Source organism: Cricetulus griseus, chromosome 9, assembly GCF_003668045.3.
Source record: "Cricetulus griseus strain 17A/GY chromosome 9, alternate assembly CriGri-PICRH-1.0, whole genome shotgun sequence".
NCBI classification, from domain to species: domain Eukaryota; kingdom Metazoa; phylum Chordata; class Mammalia; order Rodentia; family Cricetidae; genus Cricetulus; species Cricetulus griseus.
The window spans coordinates 3,084,482-3,101,634 of record NC_048602.1 but is presented as its reverse complement, the minus strand read 5'-3'; the positions used below and the strand labels follow the sequence as shown (position 1 = coordinate 3,101,634).

The following is a 17,153-nucleotide window of genomic DNA, read 5'->3' as shown; positions in this document are numbered from 1 at the left end:
TGATGATGAAACTCCATGACCAAAGCAGCTTGGAGGGGAAAGGGTTCATTTCACTCACAGTTCCATACAACAGTTCATCATCGAAAGCAGTGAGGGCAGGAACTCACACAGGGCAGGAACCAGGAGACAGGAGCTGACGCAGAGGCCACGGAGGGGAGCTGCTGACTGCTCCCCATGGTTCCCTCAGCCTGCTTTCTTATTGAGCCCAGGACTGGCTCCACCCACAATGGGCTGGATTCACATCATTCACTAATTAAGAAAACGCCCTACACAACATTTCAGTGATGTCTTTCCATGATATCCATTGTATAGAAGAAGAAATCAAGGATTAGAGAAATAAAGCCACCCAAAGACTGAAAGCTGGTGCTTGGTGCTGAGGTGTAGTAGAGCCAAGATGACCACACGGATGGAACCTTTGCAGTTTGGAGGGCTCTCTGGTTTCAAGGAGTCAAGACTTTTGGGAAGGCAATCAAACATTAACACATATATATAGTAGTTAGAGTAATGGCCCAGTGGAAACATGGAATAAGATGTGATGTCAGAGAAGGTGACTCAGATGAATAACTCTGAACCAGTCTTTCCCTGATGAACATGGATGTACTACAAGGTTATAATCAGAGTACTTGGCATTAGAACATTTACTGCACAACCAATGCTCTCCCTTCATTCCATAGAGCTTTGGGGTTGGGGGTGTGACTTAACACTAAAGCACTGTCTAGCATGTTCAGGGTCATGGGTTTGATCTGTAGCACTACAAACAAACAATAAAGACAACAAAAACAGGAAAAAAAAAAGAAAAGAAAACGCCCTACAGCCTGATCTTACAAAGCATTTTCTCAATTCTGGTTCCCTCTGCTCCAGTGACTCTATCCTGGGTCAAGTTGACATAAAACTAGCCCGCACACAAGGGGACTCACCATAAATATCCTTCCCATATTGTCCCCCGTTTTAAAAATCAGACAGGAAACTCTAGACCCCGACCCCCCTAGGCTTCCTGAGTGCTAAGACTGCCATGTGTACCACCACACTGCCTCCGTCCTTGTTTACACACTAAGATTTATTTCTTTACTTGGTGTGTGTTCCATGGAGCATACGTGAAGCTCAGAGCACAACTTGGAGGTATCAGTTAGTTCTCTCCTTTCACACGAGGGTGCTTTTACCTGCTGAGCCATCCTGCAGCCCCTAATTCTATAAAAGCATCAGCCACCCAAGTTTTAGATTTGTTTTGTTTTGTTTTGTTATTCAAGACAGGGTTTCTCTGTGTAGCTTTGGAGCCTGCCCTGGCACTCGCTCTGGAGACCAGGCTGGCCTCGAACTCACAGAGATCCGCCTGCCTCTGCCTCCAGAGTGCTGGGATTAAAGGTGTGCGCCACCACCAAAGCCCAGCATTAGATTTTTTTAACATTTATTTATTTATTTATTTGTGTGAGCACACGATAGCACGCATGCGGAGGCCGAAGGATGACTTGAGGAGACTTTTTCCTTTTCTGTCAGACAGATTCAGAGGCTAAGTTCAGGTTGTTGGGCTTGGTAGCAAGCACTGTTGGGCCCAAAAGGGGGACCAGCTTCGGGAGACACACCCCACAGAGTCACTCACAGGACGAAAGTTCATGCAAAAGCAAAAGGATTTTATTCCAACGAGTTGTGGTCGTTCCCTGGGAAGAGATCAACCCCAAGTTTCTAAAGCAGGCAGTTTTTATGTCTTTTTGGTCACTAGGCAGGAGTATGACAACATATTGTTTGGCTATAACATACATGAGTCATTTACTGATTGGTGGAGAACTGGACTTACAATTTTGCCCACGAGGGGTTTGGAATGTTATTTTGGTTTTTACACCTGCAAGTCCATGGGACAGCTAGTGTTTTTTACGGGAACAGAGTGACTTATACTTATTTTCAAAACTTGAGTGCTCCGGAGCAGGGTAACCCATAACAATTTTTAGAAAGCAGACAGTTGTTGAGGATAACAGAAACTAGTAATGATAACAATTTCCAGAGACTGGTCATCATGACCGACCGTTTCATGTGTTCTTTGTCCCAGAGCTGTGTGTGTGGCCAGAGTGATTTTCAAATACATGCTGGCGGGTATTATGCTGGGTTTGAGTTGGGGTCTTTCAACACCTTTACCCTTGCTGACATCACCCTAACTCTAGCGACGATGCTGCCGCTGCCAGTGTGCAATGGGAGCCTTAAGACCTGAGGAGTCTAGTGACTCAGTGGCCTCCAACTCATTCTGTAGCCAAGCCTGGCTTTCAATTTCTAATCCCCCCCCCCCCCCCGCTTCTGCCTCCCAAGTGCTGGGATTCCAGGCATGCGTCACCTCACCTGGCTTGAGTCTCAGACTTTTCAATCATTACTAACTGTCTAGTAATAGCTAACACTTTAATTCTTTTTTAAAAATTAATTTATTTTTTTAACATTCCAGTTCTAGTTTCCCCTCCCTTCTCTCCTGCTGCTCCCCTCACCTCCCAACTGCTCCACAAAGAGGGTGAGGCCTCCCCTAGGAAGTCTACTAAGTCTGTCCCGTCATCTAGTTGAGGCAGGACCAAGGCCCCTCTCCACCCCACACCCCTGTGTCTAGGCTGAGCAAGGTATCTCTCCATATAGAATGGGCTTGGACCCACTGCCTATATTGTCCCAGTCACACCACTGTCACCTATATTAAGGGAGTCTAGTTTGGTCTTAGGCAGGTTCCCCATTTGTCAGACCTGAGTCAGTGATCTCTCACTAGCTGGGGTCAGCTGATCCTGTGGGTTTCCCCATCATGGTCTTGACTCCTTTGTTCATATTTTTGTTCCTCCCTCACTTCGACTGTACTCCAGGAGCTCAGCCCAATGGTGAGTTGTGGATTTCTGCATCTGCCTCCATCTGTTTCTAGAAGAGGGTTCTAGTTTCTCTGGGGTTGTGGGTTGTAGGCTGGGTATCTTTTGCTTCATGTCTGGTATCCACTTATGAGTGAGTACATACTGTATTTGTCTTTCTGGGCCTGGGTTATCTCACTCAGGATGTTTTTTTTCGAGTTCTGTCCATTTGCCTGGGAATTTTAGGATGTCATTGTTTCTTTTTTCTTGTTTATTTATTTATTGTATTTGTTTTTTCCTATTTATTTATTTATTCATTTATTTATTTATTTATTTTGAGACAGGGTTTCCCTGTGGCTTTGGAGGCTGTCCTGGGACTCGCTCTTGTAGACCAGGCTGGTCTCAAACCCACAGAGATCTGCCTGCCTCTGTCTCCCGAGTGCTGGGATTAAAGGTGTGCACTGCCACCACCGCCACCTGGCAGATGTCATTGTTTCTTCCCGCTGAGTACTACTCTATTGTGATATTTACCACTTTGTGTTTATCCATTCTTCAGTTAAGGGACATCTAGGTTGTTTCCAAGACCTGGCTGTTACGAATAATGTTGCTGTGAACATAGCTGAGCAAATGCCCTTGTGGTGTGAATAATATTTTCCGTTTTCCTTCCCCCACGAACAGCATAATAAGTGTGCCACCTACTCTGTGGGAATGCAGAAGACTTACTCCATGATCTGCCTGTCCATGGATGATGACGATAAAACTGACAAAGCCAAGAAGATCTCAAAAAAGCTCTCCTTTTTGAGTTGGGGCACCAGTAAGAACAGACAGAAGTCAGCCAGCACACTCTACCTCCCCTCGGTCGGACTCGCAAGGCCTCAAACCAAGAAGAAACTCCCGACACCCTTCAGCCTGCTCAACTCCGACAGCTCTCTGTACTGAACACAGAACAGTTCACTCCGAGGACAAGAAGCCTGTTTAAACACCTACGCCATGATGGAAACGTTCTCCAACACCCTCTTCTCAGAGTGTAAACTTGTGTTTGGTGGGCTTATGAAAGCAAGAAGAAACCTAAAAATTGATGGAAAACCCAACTGCAGGGGGATTTTCGAACTACCGAGGCAGTTATTTATTCTATAAAGTAGGACGTAGAAGAGCCTGGATGATATGGCTGTTTTTAATGACTGTGGTTATGACATTCAGGCACTGTGAGCGATGAATTGGGGCCACCTCCCTTGGTATATTTCTGAGTGTCTAGATTTGAGTAGTAGTGATTTCTTAACCTCAAGTTCAAATGACCCTTGAATGGAGGCAGGTTAGAGGTGGCTTACCGAAGCCAGGCTGCTTGGCAGATCTCTGTGAGTTCGGGCCAGTCTGGACACGAAGGAGTTCCACGACAGCCAGAGCTACATGGAGACCCTGTCTCAACAAACAAAAACAAAACAGGCTGCTTTCTCCCCTTGGGAATTCATGAGCTGAACATGGCAATATTTTATGAAATCCCTCCATAATTTGAATGTTATTTCCCAGATAAAGTCCAGTGCCAATTCTGCCTTGACTTTTTTCCAGGATCAGCTTTCCCTCCAGTCGGCTCCCGCTGACCAGTTGCTAACACGATGGCAGTGTTAGGAGATACTGTCTACAGGGTAGATAATATGCTGTTTGATACTCAAAACGTTCTTGTTGTTTAAAGTAGGAAGTATGTCACTATGTATTCTAAGAGTCTTGGTTTAAGAAGTAGTTCTGCAGTTTACAAGGTAAAGACGTAAACTTCCTCAAGTTGAAATCTCTACTTGACTTTTTAAGATGTATCTACCTACCAACTTGACTTTGGGGCTATAGGTTGGATGACACCGTGACTGTTTTCCTGAGTCACGGTTGACATAGTTTAAGTGCTCTGCTTAAAGCTGTAGCCTGTGGATCTTAATTTGAGAAGTAAAAGAATTTCAATATTTTTCTATTGTGCAATATCTTAAGAAAGCCAGTGCCTTTAGGAAAGTGTGCCCACTATCCCCGGGGCTCTTTATATAAGTATTTAAATAAATAGTCATGTTCATTGTTTGAGTTAATATTTTCCTTTGCTTCATTTCATTTGAATTACTTTTTCTGAATCGTTATTCATCTGAGGCACAAAATATTTTTATTGTGTTGAGGGGTGGGGGGGTGAAGGAAGGAAGAGAGGCGTTTGCTTACACTGGCAGCAACTCCAGAACGCAGGTACCTGATGTGAGCAGAGAAGACCTGAGCTGTGGCCTTGACACTGGGAACAGGGGCACTCCCTACCAGTGCCAGCTCCTCTCCTGCAGTGCCTGGAACCGCCCAGGACCTCTCAATCAGTGGCAGAGGCAGGGAAGGGGCTGTACAGACCTCCTCCGGCTGGCTGCTGCTGCAATCAGTCTGACACCCTTTGGGTGATCGCCACGGGACCCTTTTCATCTCAGCAGAAAGTGGGTAGTGCCACCACAGCCCCAAGGCCCACAAAGTCACTGTCCTGACAGACAAGGCAGGGTGACTTGGGAGCTCTATGTTGCCACTGAGAGAACGGCTTTTTTTTTTCTTCTTCCTTTTTAAGTATGAAGAGCAGACGCTGTGGTTGGCAGTCTAAAGGAGGAGAGGCTGGCTGCAGCAGGGCTGGGGTCAGTGAGGTCCGGCGAAGAAGCTGTGGATTTGCTGTGCCACCGCGGGTCCCACGACCTCCTCCAGTTCTTGGACGGAAGCGTTGCTCAGTTGCTGGATCGTTGGAAACTTCTGCAGCAGAAGTGGAGCCTTGACTTTGCCAACCCCGGGGATCTGCTGCACAGTCTGAACAAGGGACGGCTCGGAGAGCGCACACCGCTTCTTCCTGAGGAAAGGGTTCCTGCTGGGCTCCCTGGTTTGCTCTTGAACCTGAATGGGAAAATTAAAGGGAAAGCACACGGGCGCCTCCTGGTGGACAGTTTCTGTAAAAAACGTGCGCCCCTGGCTCCCGTATGCACACATATGTACAGTAGGGGCCAGAGGCTGACATGGGGCCTCTTCCTTATTACTCCACCTTATTTTTTGAGGCAGGGTCTCCTACTAGACTCAGAGTTTACCAACTTGGCTACAGCTCACTTGGCCAGTGAGCTCCAGGGACCTTCCAGTCTTCACCTCCTCAGGGACTTGGTCCTCGACTCCGTGTGGCAGGAGATTTACCATACAGCCATTTCCCCAGCCCCTTGGAACAGTTTATCCATTTGCTTCAGCTTATGGGTCCGAAATACAAACTCTTAGATATCGGTGAAATTATTTAGATTATATAGACCTCTTTTTTTTGGTTTTTCAAGACAGGGTTTCTCTGTGGCTTTGGAAGCTGTCCTGGAACTAGCTCTTGTAGACCAGTCTGGTCTCGAACTCACAGAGATCCACCTGCCTCTGCCTCCTGAGTGCTGGAATTAAAGGCGTGCGCCACCAACCCCTGGCTCGATATAGACTATATATTAAATATGACCATGCAAAGGAAAAAGAGAATTCATACAAACTGAGTTTTCAGAATATTTCGGGTAAAACTGGTGAAAGGCATGAAGAATTTACATACTTCTAGCTTTTTAGAACTAGTTCAGGACAGGTGTGGTGGTGCACATCTTTAATCCCAGCACACTGGAGAGGCAGAACCAGGCAGATCTCTGTGAGTTCAAAGGCAGCCTAGTCTACATGGCAAGTTTCAGAACAGCCAAGGGCAGAGACCCTGTCTCAAAAAAAAACAAAAAAAAAACAAAAAAACAAAACAAAAAACAAAAATCAAACAAAAAACCCTATTTCAAAGTGCTGGGACTATAGCTTAGTGGTAGAATGCTTGCTTAGCATGCCAAGGCCTTATGTTCGATTCCCAGCTCTGCAAATTAAAAAAGAAGCAAATAATTAAAAATCTTGGGCTGGTGAGATAGCTCAGTGGGTAAAGGTGTTTGCTGTGCCAGTCTGGTGACCTAAGTTCAGTTCCCTCCACACCCACACAGGCACACAGTCAGATTGCCTTCACACACACACCTAGACAGATAGACAGGAGATTTAAAGAAAAAAATGTAAAACATACTTCAGAGACCTGTTTCAAACAGGACCTGTAGAATTCTGCCTAACAAAAGACGCGCGAGTCACATGGGGTAGTGTGGCCTGCAATCCCAGCACTGGAGAGGCAGACATAGCTCTGTGAATCCAGGGCCAGCCTGATCTACAGTGTGAGCTCTAGGTCAGCCAGGTCTACACAGTGGGACCCTGTCTCAAAGAATAATACACTAGGTGATACCAGGGTGTGAAGGCAATCTGACTGTGACACCTGCCACTCCACTGATAACACACATTTGACTGAAGAGGACAAAGGTCTCCTACATAGAATCGTTCTTCAGTCAAGAGTGAGCAGCTGGTGGTGGTGGCGCACGCCTTTAATCCCAGCACTCGGGAGGCAGAGACAGCGGCAGCTGAATCTCTGATGAGTTTGAGGCCAGCCTGGTCTACAAAGCTACACAGAGAAGCCCTGTCTCAACAAAACAAAACAAAACAAAAAATAATGAGAGCGGCTGTGTGTCCCTGCTAGGACCCCAACAAGCTCTCAAAGGAGAAATGGACCCCAGCTAGAGGCCGTTACACCCTGACACCCAGGCAGACAAGGGCATTCTACTGGCAGAACACTGGAGGTGGTATAGAGGAGTCAGTAGGAATTTCCAATTTGCTTCTCAACCCTAGGTGCTCATCCACTTAACAGCAGGAACCCAGGGGCCTCTGAGAGGGCTCAGCAGGTAAAGGCGGTTGCTGCACAAGTCTGCTGACTTGGGTTTGATCCCTGGAATCCAGGCAAAGGCGGAAGGAGAGAGTAGACCCCACAAAGTTGTCCTCTTAACCTCTACAAGCATGCCATGCCATGTGTGTCTATATACATATAATGCACACACACAAAAATTTAAAAATAAAAAACCCTAATAACATAATAACTAACATACCAAAAAATACTCAGGCCCTATCCTGGTCGGTCAGAGGTTAGCTCATATATAACCTGTTTTTCCCCTAGTGCTAAGAATTGAACTCAGCCTCAAGGGGTCTACCTCAGAGCTATACACACACACACACACACGCACGCACGCACGCACGCACGCACGCACACACATACACACGCACACACACATTCATTATAATCTAATCCTGTCACTTATTTTTCTGTTGAGACAGAGCCTTACTATGTAGCCCAGGTTAGCCTCAAAGTTATCCCTCCCTCCATCTCGAAAGCTGGGATTGTAGGCATGCCCCACGAACCTTGTCTCCCATCACTATGTTAATTAATTAGCTTGTTTATTTGGTTTGACTTTTGTGAATTGTTCCTGGGGCTTGGTGTGAGCGGGAAATGCTATCTCACAGTATTTGGGGGAGGCATGCGTGCACCATTGCGTGCATGTACAAGTCTAAAGGCAGTTTGTGGGAGTAGAATCCCCTTTCATGGGGGCTCCAGGGGGCAAGCGAACCCACTGAACACTTGCCAGCTGGTGGCACTTTTGCCAAGGTCGCGGGGAGAATGGGGATGGCATAAGGCCTACTCGCAGCACTCAGGACGCTCAGGTGAGAGGCCTACAAGTGTGAAGTGAGCGTGACAAGCTGCAAGCCCACCTGGGCTACACGGTGACACCTGGTATGGGAAAGCAGACACGTTCCCTAGGAAAGCATGAGGAGACAAACCGAACACCCGGGAACAGAGCAAAGGACAAGAAACCAGTGACATCTCTTTTTGTTGTTTGTATGCGTCCATGTAGGAATACATGATTGCATATGAAGACCCGAGGTCAGCCCTGAGTGTGGCTCCTCAGGCTCCATGCGCCTGGAGTTTGAAGCGGGGCCTCTCCTTAGCCTGGAGCTGGCTGGCTAGGCTGGCCAGCCCGTCTCTCTCCCCAGGGCTGGGATTACACACATCTGTGTCTCATCTTGCCCAGCATCTTCACCTGGATTTGCCAGGGGTCAAACTTAGGTCCCCATGCTTGTGTAACAAGCGTTGAGCCACTGAGGCATCCCCAGCCTCAGGGTATTTAATTGATTAATGTTTAAGAAATAAATACAATAAGCCTATGCACACAAGTACTGAGGCAAAGGCCGGCATGGTGGCAAATGTTTGTGATTCCAAGAACTAGGGAAGAAGAATCCGGAGAACCAGGAGTTCAAGGCCAGCCTGAGCTACACAAGGCCCTATGGGGAGTGGCGGGGGACACAAACAAAAAAAAAAACAAACCAAGAAATGCTGGTACTGAAGCGATGGCATGTGAGAACGAGGCTAAGGGGCTGCCTGGTGCCTCTTTTACCAGCATAGTACAAATGCTGGATAATAGTGCAGCCTGGAGTCCAAAATCAGAGCTCCAACTTGTTCCCTTTGTTGCAGGCCTGTAACAGTCATCAGATCGAAGGAGGGTTTCCAGAAATCAGAGAGAGGTGTCCCTTGGTTGGCAGACTGTTTGCCTGGCATGGGGTAACACCTGGGTTCAGATATCATTTTTTTGTTTTGTTTTCTGTTTTTGTTTTTTTTGAGACAGGGTTTCTCTGTGTAGACCTGGCTGTCCTGGAACTTGCTCTATAGACCAGGCTGGCCTTGAACTCACAGAAATCCACCTGCCTCTGCTGAGATTAAAGGTCCAGCACTGCCTAAAACCCAACATGGTGATACTCACCTATAAATGCAGCTACATGAGACTCTGCATCAAAATTCTTTTGAGAAGTCTGGGCCGTGGCGGCACAAGCCTTTAATTCCAGCAATTGGGAGGCAGAGACAGATGGAGCTCTTTGAGTTTAAGGCCAGCCTGATCTAGAGTGTGAGTTCCAAGAGAGCCAGGGCTACACAGAGAAACTCTGTCTTGAAAAACACAAAGCAAACAAACAAATAAAAATGTTTAGGGCTGGAGAGATGGCTCGGTGGTTAAGAGCACCAACTGTTCTTCCAGAGGACCTGGGTTCAATTCCCAGCACCCACATGGCGGCTCACGCCTATCTGTAATTCTGGCTGCAGGAGATCTGGCACCCTCACACAGACATACAGACAGGCAAAAACACTAATGCACATAAAGTAAAAATAAATAAATCATGAGTTCCAGGACAGCCAGGATTGTTACACAGAGAAACCACGTCTGGAAAAACCAAAAAATAAATGAATAAATTAAATAACTCTTTAAAAATATTTTGAGGAACCAACACCACTATAATGAAGGCGGCTTTGGTGTGTCAGGATCCGAGGCAAACTGAGAATCCCCCAGACAGATGCCATAAAGGAGGAAGCTGGCACTTACCAGCTGGTTAATGAGGCAGGATGCTTCCAACTGGCTGGCCACCGGGAGCAACACCATCCCAAGGTCGAGCACAGTAAACTTCTGGACTTCCGGAAAGTACTGTTCACTTATCTGTGTTTTTTCAACTATTATGATCCCTTGAAGATGTCCAGACTTCAAAAGAAAAAAGACAGCAAATGAGTTGGCGGCACAATTCCTTGAAAAGCTCAGAAACTTAACACTTAGTGCTTGGGGTGGTTGAGACGGGTGAGGGAGATTCAAGGAGATGCTGGACCCCAGAGCCTCTACTTCAGTACTTACGTTTCTGACACGAACAAGTCTCTTTCTGTAGCCATGTCCGGCCACCAAATCCGCTTCCGTGATATAGAGAATGCAATATCTGCTGGAGAGGTAAAAATCTGCCAATGCCAGACCCTCCTCAAACATGAGTTTAACTTTTCCTTAAAATACAGACCAGAAAGAGGTTTTAGATTCCAGATAATAAGACAGCAACAGTTAAAATGTCTTTTTAGTCTGTATGAAGTTTCATCTTTAAGATATCTGTGTTTGTGTTTATGTGCACACGTGTGCAAGTATCCCGAGCATCCAGAACAGGGCGTAACTCCTCTGCAGAGGAATTAAAGGCAGTAATGAGCAGCCCAAGCAATGGGGCGGCTGGGGATGGAGACATCTCTAGCCATCCCCCCTTTTTTTAAAGATTTTCTTTTTAATTTATTATGTGTACAACATTCTGCTTCCATGCATATCTGCACACCAGAAGAGGGCGCCAGATCTCATAACGGATGGCTGTGAGCCACCGTGTGGTTGCTGGGAATTGAACTCAGGACCTCTGGAAGAGCAGTCGGTGCTCTTAACCGCTGAGCCATCTCTCCAGCCCTTTAGACCTCCTTTTTAATTTAAAAAATTATCTGTATGTTTTACTTGCATATCTGTCTGTACACATGTGAATGTCTGGTGCCCCAAAGTTCAGAAGAGGGAGGAGTCTGATCCCCTGAGCCACCATGTGGGTGCTGGGAATCAAACCAAGGTCCTCTGCAACGGCCGCCAGTCCTCTTAATCACTGGGCTATCTCTTCAGTATCATTTTATTTTATTTTATTTTATTTTATTTTATTTAGAGACTGGCTCTCATAGCCTTATTGGGCCTTGAAGTTGCTATGTAGGCCAGGTTGGTCTCCAGCTCCGTAATTCTCCTGCCCCGGTCTCTGGAACATCACAGACCCAGCATTGCTCCGCCCGCGTGACAGAGGGCAGTCCACTCACTAACCTTGCATCTCCTGAGCCAGCCGGGACCCGCGCCACTTCTCGTTAGCCACAATATGCCCCAGCGGTACGTGCACCGGGCCTGCACCCGCGTGGGGGGTCCTTTCCATCCGCGGTTTGTCTGGTGAGGAAGACGCTAGGGCAGGTGTGGCGGCTGCACCCGGTTCTACACCAAGTCCCGGCCTCGTGGGCAGGATCTGCGGAGCGGCTTTTCAGGCATCTGAACTCTTGTCCACCAGATCACAATCCCAGGGATGCCTTCCTTTAAGAAAATAAGCCTAGGCCCGGCCTTGGTGGCGCTCGCCTTTAATCCCAGCACTCGGGAGGCAGAGGCGGGAGGATCTCTGTGAGTTCGAGGCCAGCCCGGACTCCCAGGATAGGTTCCAAAGCTACACAGAGAAACCCTGTCTCGAAAAACCAAAAAGGAAAAAGAAAGAAAGAAAAAGAAGAAGAAAATAAGCCTGGGTCTTAGGATGGTGAAACCCACAGAAACAGCTGATCTGATTATCAGGGAACTCTTTTCTTTTTTTTTTTTCTAAGTTCTCCACTTTGCATTGTTAGGAAATTATTGCTCGAACCTAAATGAAATGACATTTTTATTTCACTTAAAAAATTTTACATATAAATATATTCTTAAATGCTTCCATAGATATGTAATATACATAAAGTGTCAGGATCTCTCTTGAGAACTAAAAAATGTTCATCCGGGAGCTCTTGCTCCCCAGTCTGATGGCTGTGAAACCAGCATGGGACTGTCCAGACCCAGGAACGTGGGTGTCAGTGAGGAGACCTCGGAAATCTAGGGGCCCTGCTGTAGAAGCCCAGTATTTATCCCTAGCATAGGTGTGGACTTTGGGGGCCCAGTCCACATAGAGGGATACTCCCTGAGCCAAGACACACGGGGGTGGGGGGCCTAGGCCCTGTCCCAAAGGCTATGACAGACTCTGATGACACCCTGTGGAAGGCCTCACCCTCCCTGGGGAGCAGAAAGGATATGGGATAGGTAGGGTGTTAGTTGGGGGGGGGGTGGTAGGGGAGGAGGGGAGGGAGAGCGAACTGGGATTGTCATGTAAAACAATCTTGTTTCTAATTCAAATATAAAAATCTGCAAAAGAAGAAGAAAATAAGAGAAGAGGCCTGGGTCTTAACGTCGCGAAGCTTGGCTCCCCGCCGCCAGCTGGTTGCTGGCGCAGGCTGGACTCGAACTCGTCCTCTCCCGTCACAGCCGGGCGCCAGCCGAGGATCCCGTGTCACTCACCCTCTTTGTAAGCACCTTCCTGGGCTCCGGGGTCCTCACAGGGCTCAGGGCGGCTGCTCCGTCCAGTCCCTGCCGGGGGTCGAAGCAGCCGGGAGGCTCACGGCACGGCGATCACCAATCTCCGCGGACATCACCATGCCACTTCCGGGTTCCCACGGCCCGCCCCGCCCTCTCTCATTTTCGCCCGCCCTCCTTGGAGTCCTATTGGCGAAGACGTACAAGATTGACTTCCAAGGCCACCAGTAATCGGACGGGAGACTCAGCTGGCCTCCCCATTGGCTGGAATTTGAAGGACGCCTCGCTGGGTTGTCAAGAGCAACGGGGGGGCGGCAGTAACCTTGACCCTGATTGGTCGAGGCTCACAACGGAGCCAATGGGAGGCGCGCTTGTTGCGAGGAGCGTCCGGGGCTGCAAGGCTGCCCTCCGGCGAGTCCGGCGCTGAGCGCTGAAGCCCGCAACCCGCTTCCCGCAGGCAGGATGCTCCTCAGCTTCCGCAGGAACCGCCGCCGCCAGTTCGTGAGTAAAACCCCGGGGGCGGGTGTGCGAGCCAGCTGTGCGAGCTCGCCGTGCGAGCGAGGCGGGGGCGCTGTCCCGGAAGCCCCGACTTGGTGTTCCAGAGAACCCTCATCTCCAGGACAGGAACCAGCTGGTACCACCCCAGCCTCCTGGATACTCGGATCCTGGGGTCTGTTTGACCGCAACAGAAACTCCCCTGTAGTCCCCAGGAAATTCAGTTCTGAAAAATACTGGTACAGCAGGCCGCCTGCAAGCCACAGAAACCACAGAACGTTCCCTCCCAGCACCCAGCCTATGAGAGAAAGGGGTACACGGGTGTTACGCGCCAAAAAAACATGCATGGCCATGAGAAATTTCTTTTTTTTTAAAAGGAAGGGATTTTTTTTAGATTTTATTTATTTATTATGTATACAACCTTCTGCTTCCATGCATATCTGCACACCAGCAGAGGGCACCAGATCCCTCATTACAGATGGTTGTGAGCCACCATGTGGTTGCTGGGATTGAACTCAGGACCCAGCCGGTGCTCTGAACCCCTGAGCCATCTCTGCAGCCCTTGAAAAATTTCTTGATTGTTTCCCAAACGTCAACCAATCAGAAACCAGCCGGTACCTACTGATGTAATCCTGTAACTTTTGTCTTTAAAACCCAGCAGTAGACAGGGGACTTCACCCCCTCTGGAGGCTGCTACGTCTGGGGTCCCTCCCTCGGTGTAGGATAAATAATTTAATAAACCTCGTGCAATTGCATCGGTGATCTGTCTCCCTGGTCTCTTTGGGGATCCTTGTGACTCAGCACGACACTCCCCTTGGCCCGGAGCTCACCCCTGCCGTACTTAAAGCTGTTGCATGGTCGGATGTCCCCGCAGGGAAGTCACTCCGCACCCCGCAACACCCACCTTAGCAGGGCCTTCGCCTCTGCCCACCCCGACCTTGGCCTCTGTCTACCTGGGTTGCTGTGTAGTTTCACCCCCCAGGTTCCCGGGATTTGCTGTCTGCAGAGCAACGGCAGCGGGGACTTTACAAACCGCAGCTCTGACTATGCCACTGCTCTCAGCAGAACCCACTGCCCGCCATCCCACTAGGCACTCACCCCAGACACAGGGGCATTTGCTCTTCCGTCTGTCTGGGCTGTGCCCTTCCAGATCTGAAGGCCACCGTGTCTCCGTGCGTCACGTATTGCCTTCCTAGGCTCATTCTCTGATCCCTTGCTGTTTTATGTTTCTTCTTCTGTGTGGTTTTGAAACAGGGTCTTAACTGTGTAGCTCAGGAAACGCCCCACAGTCCTCTTGCCTCTGCCCCTGAGTGCAGAGATTACAGTTTTGCCACCATCACACTTGGCTTCTTACAGGTTTTCCTAGGATGACTCCAGCAATCCATGGACACACCCTTTGCTCTCACTACAACCTGTGAATCATGCCAACTTGGTTTTGTGGTGCTGGGAATCCATTTCAGGACCTTTTAGGCCAGGAATAGTAGAGCACACCCCTTTAATCCCCGCTCTCCGGAGGCAGGGGCAGGCAGACCTCTGTGAGTTCAAGGCCAGCCTGGTCTACAGAGTGAGTTCCAGACTAGTCAAAGCTATGTGAGACCCTGTCTCAAGGGAGAGGGGGGAAAAAGTAATTTTTCCCGGCCCTTTGGGGACACTAGGCAAACATTCTGTCACTGAACTCTATCCTTGTTGCAATCTTTAAAAAAGATTCATTTTTAGTTATGTGTAAGTGTCTTAAGTGTGAGCTTGTGCACTTCAGTGTGAGGGCCTGTGGAAGCCAGGGGCATTGGGTTCCCTGGAGCTGCAGTTCTAGGCAGTTGTGAGTCGTCCGATGTTGGTGCTGGGAGCTGGACTGGTCCTCTGGAAGAGTGCATGCTCTTAACCACTGGGCCATTTCTCCGACCCCCAGGCTGGCCTCGAACTCCCAGAGATCCGCCTGCCTCTGCCTCCCGAGTGCTGGGATTAAAGGCGTGCACCACCAACGCCCGGCCCCCAGAAATAATCTTAAATGCTCCATCCATCCCTTCTGTCCTCTTTTCCTGATGTAAGTCACCTGACACTCGTGTTTTCTCGGTCTCTTGTTCATGCTGTCCCCTCTCCGATGTAGAGGCAGTGATGATCTATTCTTAATGCCCCTGTGATCCACCACTCCCACCTCCCTACCCCCACCCCACCCCCACCCCAGGGAAACACTTGACGTGTCCTTGCTGGTCTCAAAACCTGAAGGGCTGGAGAGATGGCTCAGTGACTAACAGCACTTGTTGCTTTTGCGGAGGACTTGGATTCAACTTCCAGCCCCCATATGGTGGCTCGCAACCATCCGAAATGCCATTTCTAGGGGATCCGATGCCCTCTTCTGACCCCCACAGGCCAGACATGCATGTGGTGTGTATGCATATATATATATATATATATAGATAGATAGATAGAGAGACAGACAGACAGACAGACAGACAGATAAAACATTCATGCACATAAAGTAAATAAATCTAAAAAATCAAAACAAAATTCCCGAAGAAACTCTTCTCTCCTTGAGCCATTTGACTTTCCTTGTCCCTTGCCATTTCTCGTAATTCCGTGTTCTTAACAACTGTGTGCGTGTTTTCCCACTATATGCCCCCAAGGATGAAGACAGGGCATCTTCATTGTTGTCATGGCAGCCTGCCTTTAGTAGGTGTGAGTGGCTGGTGCTCACGAGAACATTAGACAGGGCTCAGAAACTCGAAGGAGACTCCCCTGCCCCCAGCTACCTAAAGTGGAGTGGGGTTCCCTCTGAGTTTCATCATACGTGGGGCTCGCTTTCCTTACTGTGCATCTTTGAGCCAAGCCACCTGGAGTCGAGCTCCCATCAGACACAAGTCAGTACGCTCAGTTCCAGAGCTGGTAAAGATAAGATAGACACCTGTTGCCCAGGGCTGGGAAGGCCCGGGTGACTTCACTGGGGACAGTGCAATGTGCTGGAATCCTGGAAGGTAACCATCAGTGGACTGATGGCTTTTCTTGTTGGCTGCGACCTGACGTAACTTGTGGGAGTGGAGGTTTATTTTGGCTCATGGTTTTGAGGGGATATGGTCCATCACAGTGGGGAAGTTGTGTCCGTGAGTGGCTCCATGGTGGCGGGAACGTGTAGTGGGTGCTCCCCCCCCCCCCCCCCCCCCCGTCCCCGTCCCCGTCCCCGTCCCCCCAGTTGGTTCTGTTCCTATCAGGGTAAGTTATCCCAGCTCTGTTAACCGCTCTGGAAAACAGAGACCCCCCAAAGGTGTGCCTTATCACACACCAGGTGTCAATGAACCCAGTCAAGCCGGCGGCAGCTGATATCAGTCAGGAAAGCAGCTGTTAAGGGGGAAGGAGAGAGGGCTGTCTCAGTGGGCAGTGATGTGTTGTGCCCTGCTGAGTGCACTGGCCCGGACAGCTGGGAGTCGGGAACAACGGGAGGAGAGGGACTCTTGACAGGACCGGGTCCCTGGTGTGGCCTCGGCCTGGGAGGCGATGGTGGGACGGGGCCCAGGTGATTTCCTCCTCCCAGTGACCTGCCTTGGGTTTCATTTGTACAGAATCATATCATCCATGGCTTCCTGCCAGCAGCCAGCATTGCTCCGAAGCCAGCTGTGCCACGCACACCTCCTCCCCGAAGCCCCAACCCATCTCCAGAGAGACCCAGGTAGGTCTCAGGCTCAGCAGCACCCAGCTTGGGTCACCGCGATGCTTGACCATCCAGTAGTGAGTCCTGGCCAGGAGCTCGCAAGCAGAGGGGCTAGAGTCACATCCAATTTACCACCGTCCTGGGATACACTTCATCCGGCTTCTCTGAGGAATGAGGGATTTGCGTGGGCTCTGCCTCCTTCAATCCAGGATCTCAGATTTCATGATTGGATGCCGTTGGTGCTTATTAAGTAGAAAGCACCGAGTTTAAGTTCATTCTTCCTTCCTCCCTCCCTCCTTTCTTCCTTCCAGGGAATGGAAGTCAGGGCCTTGTGTGTCCTCTACATCCCAGCCATGGGTCCATCCAGGTTCATAGTACTTTCAGGAGAACCATACAAACATTTCTTCCTTTCTAGAT

The 17,153-nt window shown here is 49.1% G+C and overlaps 3 protein-coding genes across 5 annotated transcripts in view; 2 read left to right on the top strand and 1 right to left on the bottom strand.

Moving 5' to 3' along the window:
* The window catches only part of Rhpn2 (rhophilin Rho GTPase binding protein 2), a 61,605-nt gene extending 56,767 nt beyond the window's left edge, over positions 1–4,838 (top strand). Inside the window, exon 15 of the mRNA XM_027430284.2 lies at positions 3,480–4,838. Within this exon, the coding sequence (XP_027286085.1) occupies positions 3,480–3,740 (261 nt within the window). The 3' untranslated portion in view covers positions 3,741–4,838. The remainder of the gene's footprint in view (positions 1–3,479) is intronic.
* A 77-nt stretch (positions 4,839–4,915) lies between these two features.
* Faap24 (FA core complex associated protein 24) lies at positions 4,916–12,735 on the bottom strand. Its single transcript, XM_027430285.2, has 5 exons — positions 12,587–12,735; positions 11,333–11,732; positions 10,367–10,506; positions 10,067–10,219; positions 4,916–5,684 (listed from the first exon to the last, which is right to left on the bottom strand). Exons 2-5 carry the CDS (start codon positions 11,436–11,438, stop codon positions 5,436–5,438), a joined length of 648 nt encoding a protein of 215 aa, XP_027286086.1. The 5' UTR covers positions 11,439–11,732; positions 12,587–12,735; the 3' UTR covers positions 4,916–5,435.
* A 237-nt stretch (positions 12,736–12,972) lies between these two features.
* Cep89 (centrosomal protein 89) overlaps positions 12,973–17,153 on the top strand; it is a 50,217-nt gene continuing 46,036 nt past the window's right edge. For all 3 annotated transcript variants that reach the window (XM_035449383.1, XM_027430287.2, XM_027430286.2), the window contains exons 1-2: positions 12,973–13,102; positions 16,648–16,754. In XM_035449383.1, the coding sequence (XP_035305274.1) occupies positions 13,064–13,102; positions 16,648–16,754 (146 nt within the window). In that variant the 5' untranslated portion in view covers positions 12,973–13,063. The remainder of the gene's footprint in view (positions 13,103–16,647; positions 16,755–17,153) is intronic.

Bases quoted from the DNA above. Each gene is read 5' to 3' on its own strand.
- Faap24 (XM_027430285.2), bottom strand. From the start codon at position 11,438: ATGGAAAGGACCCCCCACGCGGGTGCAGGCCCGGTGCACGTACCGCTG. The intron at 10,507-11,332 runs GTTAGTGAGTGG...CTGTATTTTAAG, and splicing joins GCTGGCTCAGGAGATGCAAG to GAAAAGTTAAACTCATGTTT. The intron at 10,220-10,366 runs GTAAGTACTGAA...TTTCTTTTGAAG, and splicing joins GACTTGTTCGTGTCAGAAAC to TCTGGACATCTTCAAGGGAT.